A 9,360-nucleotide genomic window follows, 5' to 3' on the forward strand; every position below is an offset into this window, starting at 1 on the left:
GGAGATCAAAAAGGAAAGAACCCAAAAATTACATATTCCGATATCGGCAGTATTATTTGGAACATCAAAAGAATGTAGAAACATTTGACGTTCCTATTCCCAGCAATCTCTCCGTCCTCATATACAAGGGCCTCTGCATAACTAATCATAACACTTTACTATGGGATTTGCTTATTAGTGGGCGAGTTACAAGCTTTTGATTATTCAACTATAGATATAACTTGTAACTTACACCACAAACACAAACCGTAAGACTTTTAACCAGTAATACTTGGGGCAAAAAGGGTTATTTGTCACAAATATTACCAGCTAAAACCGGCTTTGCTAGCAATTTTTCCCGACTTAAAAATCAATAAAGGAAAAAAGGGGAAAAAATGTGCAACTTGCACGCATACACTAGTTATATAACCCACAATTCACTTTCTGATGATGCGGCTTCATCAAGGAACGATAACTGCTGCATTTCTCATTCATCAATATCAGAAGAGCTTTTGCTGGCTGATGTGATGGCCTCCAGAGGCAACATAAGGGTAAAATGTTCTCTCACCTGATCTGTGATATCTCTACCAGTAAGTTGTGCAAGGCTTGAGGCTTTGAGAAGAAGGGGCATGATCAGAACCTTTCAAGCGCAAGACCTTTTCAGGGGAATTTGCATTTATCATGCTCTTCTGAAGTGTAATCGGTATGGCATTGTCGTCGGGTGTCTCTATGTAGAACCGCCTTACAGATCCATATTTTGGGTCAGAAAGTGAAAGCTTCTCCAAAACAGGCGCGAATGGTATTGGCCTCATTGAGACAGATGCTAATGCAACATCCTGTATAAAGAGGGGGAAAAAAGGCGCACACATAACATTACAAGTTACATTATAAGTCCATCACAAGATATTCTCTGCATTGTCATGGCAACATTATAAGAAATTAAGAACCCAACAAGCTAGACTGGAAAGTATGGACCGGCTTCTCCTCTGAAAATGGTGAAAAACCGGTGAAAACACCATGTATAGTTTCTCCACAATTTTTTCTTTGATTTTTCCAATTTTGCATTTCAGGTTTGAGGTGTGGCTTGATTTATAGAAATGGTTTGGAACAATTATTCCTACTTCCCCTAGCAGCAGAAATTCATATGCAACACTGTTACTAAACTAACACGCAAAACATGAAGGTAAGTGCTCAGAGGCATAGTTCAAAATATGCTTGCTCGCTAGCCCAAGATCTATGACCTTCTAACGGGGACTTCGACGGTATGGCATGTCTAAGCCCCACTTAGGTTCCCATCACCTATCAAACAATCAATTTTAGGTTTATAGATGTGTAGCTAATCCAGTTGCTTATAATTCAGCTAATTGCACTTTTCCACTTGCTGTCTGACATATTTTCATTTCATGTGCTGCGATTTTCAATGTTATATAAGGCTGAGGTCCCGATGATTCATTTTCATTTATATCAAAATCATTACAACAAAGAAAAACAGAAGATATTTTATTTCAATAGTATCTGACTTACCTTGGCTGGACTTCGATGGAATAACAAATCTTTCAATAATGACTTGTCTAGATCTATAGAAGTAGGAGGGTGATCACTCCCATTTGCATACAGAAAAATCTGAGCCTGTCGCATGAGATCATTTGATCCTGCCTGCAATAGAACGCTACAATCAAACATACTCAGAAGATAATTAAAGAACTCTGTTTATGGATAATGCTTACTGCTATGTCTAAGAGAAGGAAAAAATTATCCGCCATGAAACTCTGTCTTTACTCCGCAGTGCTGTGAATTTACTTTACATTCTTTCCTAAGAGATGCGTACGGAGACAATAAAGGGGTTTCTGGAAATTTCATGTTCATATGTTCACATAATTCGGCTTAGAATTATAAAGGCAGAAGGTTCATAAATTCGAAAAATGGAGCAGGAGTGGCTCAGGCAAAAAGGTTTCATCTTCAAACAGGCGCATTTTGATTTTAAGAATTGCAGAATCTATTATCAAAATCACTTTATAGAATCTGTCATATAACAAATCAAATTTAATTCATTGATGTTGGAAGCCAGTTAAAAAGCTTTAAACAAATGAATTAACAAACTGTATTGCTTTGGGACGGATTCAATCAGAATCATAAAAAGGCGACCACAAGAACCAATCCCCTTTACTCCCAACCCCACCTTCCAATTCTGATTTCTTTTTTCTCTTTCATGGTCCGTATGTTTTTTTTTTCCTTTTTTAATCAGAGATGCTAAGATATGAGGTCATATCACGGATAAGACTATATCATTCTTGATCATAACATAAACAGAAGAAACTGAAAACCTGTTGAGAGATGGCATCAAAAGTACTTTGTCCACTAGTCGGAATTGCTGCAGCAAGAAAAACTGCTTTGGAGATCTTAAGAGGAAACAACTCCATTGCATATGATATGCATGACCCACCAATATCATGCCCAACCAAGATCACCTGCGTCAAAACCAAAAGAAAGTAAGGAACTAACAGAGGAGGTCTGTCTCAAAACTGGATTCTAACACCAGATATAACATCACTAAATACTGTGCCCAATAAGCCAATAACAACATAATGTCAACCCAAGAGTGTAAGAAAGACATTTACTTTCTTGGCTGGATTTCTAGCAGCAATTTAAATGAAATAAATGTGAATCTGGAGCCAGTTCTTAAACATAAGCACAATCGTTAAGTTCATGCTGCAAGCCCATAGTAACATAGAGAAAACACCTCAAACTGATGCAACAAGAAATTAACAATAATTTGGCAGAATAATCAGGTTTGAGGTAGCCAAAACCGCAGTTAACACAACATGAAATCCTTTTCAGAACCATAAACTTAAACTCTTATAATTACAAAGAGTAGTTATGAAGACATGAACACAGGGTTGGGGATCATGTTAGAAACTTGGGACGGGGGAAATATGAGCAAATCCCTTAACCACGACAAGTGCTTGGCAACAACCATTGATGGCCACATTTGATAAATTCCATAGGTGCTAACAGACTTGATAATGGCCCATGAAAAGATATGCTAAACATAGAACAAATTATCAGCAATAAAAATAGGAAAGTAATAAGATAAACACCTTCTCTCCTTCAGCAAGATTTTCGAGAAAATCAGTAAGTGGTTTCACGTATTGTGATAGACATGTAATCTTGTTTGTATCATATGAATGAACTCCAGAACCAGTTAAGTCAATGGCAGTCACTTTAAAACCACCTTCTTCTAGAAGTGCTATAGTTTTGTACCAGCACCAAGCACCGAAGCCACCTCCATGGACAAGGACAAAATGATTGGTCTCAAGATCATCAAGCTTGATTTCCTGCTAGTTAAAAGACACTGTATAAGCTCAAAGAACCTAAAAAACGAAAATAGTAAAGAACAGGGTAATCTAAAGAGTTATTATATTTGAACCAAAAAGTAATTAATGTTTGGCCATTTGCCTGTCAACTTCTACAAGAAGATGACCAGTTAAGGTAATCTCAAAGAATTTATGTTATAATCAAATGGAAATCTTTAAATTAACTTTATACCATGGAAACATTGATCAAATGGTAGTAATAATTAGAAATAAATAATTAACAAAGGACTGCACACGAACAAATTATCATTTAGTAGGTTTGCCTACATGAAGACAAGGGTAGGTGTTTACACTTGCAGACACATTCACACGGTGAAAGGCAAGTCAATCCTAATAAAAACTAAAGAAGTAACTTTCAGCAGGACCCTCTTACTTCCAGAGATAACCAAAGTTACCCCCCAAAAAAATCGATGAGATTTAGGTAACACATTTACATCCACGCCAGAATCAGGAAAGCTCTTGGAAAATTTTAATTTGTTTTATTGAATTAAATAAAAAAACGGAAAAAAGTCCCACAGTATTGAATTCATCTCTTTTTCAATGTCATTTTAGGAACCTGTAATTTTTCGTGTAAGAAGAAAGAGGCAAAACAAGATTACCTTCAAAGCCACACCTAACTTTTAGTAAAAATTACTTCAGAAGGTGAGCCTTGTAATATACAATCAATACGCATACACAAACTTAAACTGCCCTTCCATATTGCATTACCTTCAGTTCTTCAAGATTCGCTTATAAACTTTAAGACAACAGTAATTCAAGTATCTACAGCATCACGCTACTAAGCAAAATATGCGAAAACGAGCCTTTTACAGCAGCGCACTGATTAATTCTAATTAGTAACATATGCAAATCTAAAAAGTACAACCCCGATACACTCTCCTCTTATATAAGTTCAATCGGGGAAGAAAATCGATCATAAGAAAGCAATCATCACACAATTCCTTCTTATACTCTGTCAAGAACCAACCATCTCATCTCATTTTCCAAAATCATCAACTAATTGTCTTTCAAAATTTGAAAAATGATCCAATTTTCTCGTAAACAATAAAAAGCCGAATACGAATGCCAAAATAAAACCCATCCTTCACTCCATAACCCAATTCCTCAATTAATTCACCAATTTGAAATCCAAAACAGATGAAAACAAACCTGATGAGCAAGTTGATGAGGCTGTAGCAAAGGGTCAGTAAGGGACCGAGCCCTCGAACTCGAACTCCGTGGCAACGTAACCTTCTTGGAGCCAGCATTTGGATATCGTAGAGAGGCGGAGCGATCAAAGGAGGGCAGAGTACCATTCTGCTGATGCTGCTTGAAGAGGATAGCAGCAGCCAAAGCTTGCTCATGAATCAGAGCATCATCAAGCTCAAGCTTCTCCTTACGCGACGAACGCATTCCGGCCCATCGTTTGCTGAAATTCGAATGCGACGGCGCGTGAGATAGACGCCTTGTGGGCTTCTTCTTGGCAGGTTCTTTCGAGAGGAGGGCACAGAGATTTCCCATTACTCGCGAAGCATGCAAACAGAGAAAGAGATGAAGAATCGATGAGGAAGAAGGGAAAGGAAGCAAAGTTCAAATGTGATGAGGGAACTGAAGAGGAAAGGTTGAGACTTGAGAGAGAGATGACAGAGACGAAAGGCGAGGGAAGCTACATATACCACTTTATACGAACGCGAAACGTCATGGACTGAAAGAAAACTGAAAAGCGGAAATGCGTGTATGGGGAAATTATTATAATTTTTCTTCTCTTCGTTGTCCTTTATCAAATAAAGGAAATTATTATTTGTCTTTTATTTTTACAAAATTATACTTTAACCAAGAGGTACATTCATAAAAAGAATTTCGTCTAATTTACATGAAAGTGCTATGAGAAGATAAAGCAAACACCTCCTAACTTAATATAAAATTTTAGTTTGATTTTTTTGATTTTATAAAGATGTCTCTGCTGTCATCTATCCGTGCCACTATCAATTTCAAATGATAATTTTGGGTCAATTATTATTTTTTATTAAATAAATTTAATATATCAACATTTAATGATATATTTTAAATATTCAAAATTTTAATGTTGTCATTTCTTTCTGATGAAATTAATTTTATCATGAAATATTTTTTAAGATGATTTATTATTTTTAAAACAAGTATTAAATACAATGCGGTTCTAATTTGCATCAATTACATGGACCTCCCCTCTATTTTAAAAATATATAGTTTAGTCCAATTACTTAACACTGTTAGGAATATTTTAACAATATTATTTTTAATTGAAATTCATATCAAAATAAAATTTATTTATTATTTTACTCCTCATTCTAATAAATTCTTAAATTATATTTTTACAGTTACATCAATTTCATTCAGTTAAGGCAAACATAAAAGATTTGATTAAAAATTTAACTAATTTTATGATTTAAAGTAAAATACGAAAATTATAAAATCTTATGATTTGGATCAAAATTAATAAATTTTATACCATATTAGAAATTTTAAAGATAATTATTTTTTGATTTCATAAAAACATTTTTTGAAAAATATAAAAGTCTAAATAATTATTAATTTAAAAAGGGGCATTTTGGTCAAAAAATAATTTAAAGTCAAATATAACGGTCAACTAACGGTTTGAAGGATGAAAATAAAATTTTAAATATATGAGGGAGGTTTGTATAACATATATTTTAACTGTAAGAAAGGTTTATATACGTTTTCAAAATAAAAAAGAAGTTTCGGTAATTGAGATAAAATAGAAGGGTAATCGGTATATTTTACTCTAAATAATATTATTTTGTAGATTCATTCACAATGAAACCATTATTTTAATGGGATAATTATTAGAAAATGACTTTAATTAATTTAACGGAAATGTTTATGCAATATCACAAATGCATGAATTGCGATTTTGAAATGTCGTGCTTCATTTTCCAAACATTTTAATTTAGCTGTACTTCTTTGAATACACACACAGACACACAAAATACCGTTTTCGTGCGCTTGGAAAATTCAAATTCGAAGTGGGGAAAAAGACTATAACTGTGACACGACGTTCTTTCTCGCTTGGGATCAAATTCTCTCTCTCTCTCTCTCTCTCTCTCTCTCTCTCTCTCTCTCTCTCTCTCTCTCTCTCTCTCTCTCTCTCTCTCTCTCCCTCACCCACACACACAACATTGCCAAAACATTACAAGCATGAAATTTTTTTAAGAAAAGGGACATTTTTTCAATTATTTATAAAATTTCCTACATTAAAAAATGGCATTAAAGGCACTTTGGGCTCATATATATAGTTATGAAATTGCCTGCTGTAAGGTTGAAGTAAAAATACGTTTGATGTAAAATGTTTAAAATATCTGTGATGCAAATGCGAGATGCTATTTTATAACTTATTTGATGGTGTTTAAATTTGGACAAGCAACCTTCTTTTATCGTCATTTACTCAAAATTCTATGTTTACTTAAAAAAAAATAATAAAGTAAATTTGTACTTATAACAACATATTCTAACTTAACAAGTCAACATTTTAAAAATGAAATTTCAAGTTATCCTGAAAGATTAACAAGAGTTCTGCAATTGGCATTAATGTTTGCAGATTTTCACAAAACAAAATACCGAGATTTTGAGTGAACAATGGCATGAAAGAAAATTATTTGTCAAGTCAACGGCTCGCTGTCCCAACAATAAAGTTGTCTGAAGTTGACATTCACATGTTTGTGTGTATATATATATATATATATATATATGTTTAATTGTATCACTTCCGGTCATTAATATAAAATCATATTTGACTTTTATTTTGATTTTAAATATAATACTCAATTCATTTTGTCTCTTATATTTATTTAATTTTTTTTAAGATAATCCTTCTAATAATTATAGTTCTAGTTAATACACTTGATTAGCAAGGATGTTTTAGGAAAGACAACACCTATTTAGGACAAATAACTAACTTAACTTACTTTCTTAATCTCTTCAAATTAGTCAACTGATTCTTATAATTAGGACAGAAAATAGTACTCCCTCCGTTCTTTATTATAAGAGACATTTGATGCTTATGGCATGTTCCTATATATAAGAGACACTTACAAGTTGTCTCTACTTTTTTGTGTTGATTTACTATTTTACCCATATTTATTATCTCCAACTCACACTCTCTCTCCCTCCCACTTCTCTTTCTTTTAATAATTTAATTGTTCTCTCTCATGCTTTCTCTCCTTATTAATGAGGGCATTTTTGGAAAAAAAATTATACTTTTTACACATTAATTGTTCTTAACTAATTTTAACTGTTTTTTTGATTAACGTATTTCGGTTATTTGTCTCTTATAATAAGGAACGGAGGGAGTATTAAATTAATAAAAGAAAATTTTCATCAAAATCTAATAATCTTCCTTGTGCTGCCCTCAATGATATGCTCCTTGTTTACTTCGTAATTGGTGAAATTTTTAGTTACGAAGAGTTAAAACGATGAATTAGAGGAATCTAAATGACGTCGTTGAATAATAGTTTGATTCTTTCTTGGCCATTGACTTGTTAAAACGCGTGGGATCCCCAGACGGAAGAAATTAATCAATCAATAATTATTGGTTTATTAATAAAGTATTAAACCATGAAGAACTCGCGGATCAAAGTAGGTATCTTCATCCATTTTAAGATAGCTATGGTCATAGGGCCTTTTGACTTTGTGGTGATGACTTCTCTTTTTATTGCGTCATACACACGCACACATGCGTGTGAAGAATTATAAATTTGCAAACTTTAATATAGTATTTATTTTTTAATGTAATTTGCACCACAATCCAGATTTTATATTAGAGATAGGGAGTAGTGTTACTTTGTTATTAGAAGTTATATATTTAATACCGAGATTTTGAGTGAACAATGGCATGAAAGAAAATTATTTGTCAAGTCAACGGCTCGCTGTCCCAACAATAAAGTTGTCTGAAGTTGACATTCACATGTTTGTGTATATATATATATATATATATATATATATGTTTAATTGTATCACTTCCGGTCATTAATATAAAATCATATTTGACTTTTATTTTAGTTCTAAATATAATACTCAATCCATTTTGTCTCTTATATTTATTTAATTTTTTTTAAGATAATCCTTCTAATAATTATAGTTCTAGTTAATACACTTGATTAGCAAGGATGTTTTAAGAAAGACAACACCTATTTAGGACAAATAACTAACTCAACTTACTTTCTTAATCTCTTCAAATTAGTCAACTGATTCTTATAATTAGGACAGAAAATAGTACTCCCTCCGTTCTTTTATAAGAGACATTTGATGCTTATGGCATGTTCCTAATATAAGAGACACTTACAAGTTGTCTCTACTTTTTGTGTTGATTTACTATTTTACCCATATTTATTATCTCCAACTCACACTCTCTCTCCCTCCCACTTCTCTTTCTTTTAATAATTTAATTGTTCTCTCTCATGCTTTCTCTCCTTATTAATGAGGGCATTTTTGGAAAAAAAATTATACTTTTTACACATTAATTGTTCTTAACTAATTTTAACTGTTTTTTTGATTAACGTATTTCGGTTATTTGTCTCTTATAATAAGGAACGGAGGGAGTAGTATAAATTAATAAAAGAAAATTTTCATCAAATCTAATAATCTTCCTTGTGCTGCCTCAATGATATGCTCCTTGTTTACTTCGTAATTGGTGAAATTTTTAGTTACGAAGAGTTAAAACGATGAATTAGAGGAATCTAAATGACGTCGTTGAATAATAGTTTGATTCTTTCTTGGCCATTGACTTGTTAAAACGCGTGGGATCCCCAGACGGAAGAAATTAATCAATCAATAATTATTGGTTTATTAATAAAGTATTAACCATGAAGAACTCGCGGATCAAAGTAGGTATCTTCATCCATTTTAAGATAGCTATGGTCATAGGGCCTTTTGACTTTGTGGTGATGACTTCTCTTTTTATTGCGTCATACACACGCACACATGCGTGTGAAGAATTATAAATTTGCAAACTTAATATAGTATATTTTTT

At 32.9% G+C, this 9,360-nt stretch overlaps 1 protein-coding gene across 1 annotated transcript; it reads right to left on the reverse strand.

Moving 5' to 3' along the window:
* LOC114738802 (putative methylesterase 11, chloroplastic) lies at window positions 1–4,967 on the reverse strand. The gene is made up of 5 exons (XM_028926863.1): window positions 4,503–4,967; window positions 3,078–3,314; window positions 2,304–2,447; window positions 1,504–1,635; window positions 1–815 (listed from the first exon to the last, which is right to left on the reverse strand). The coding sequence occupies exons 1-5, from the start codon at window positions 4,851–4,853 to the stop codon at window positions 564–566; spliced, it is 1,116 nt and encodes a 371-aa protein (XP_028782696.1). The 5' UTR covers window positions 4,854–4,967; the 3' UTR covers window positions 1–563.
* Between the last annotated feature and the right edge of the window lie 4,393 nt (window positions 4,968–9,360).

This window comes from Neltuma alba, unplaced genomic scaffold, assembly GCF_004799145.2.
Source record: "Neltuma alba isolate B1F8T4 unplaced genomic scaffold, ASM479914v2 tig00013689_pilon, whole genome shotgun sequence".
Lineage (NCBI taxonomy): Eukaryota > Viridiplantae > Streptophyta > Magnoliopsida > Fabales > Fabaceae > Neltuma > Neltuma alba.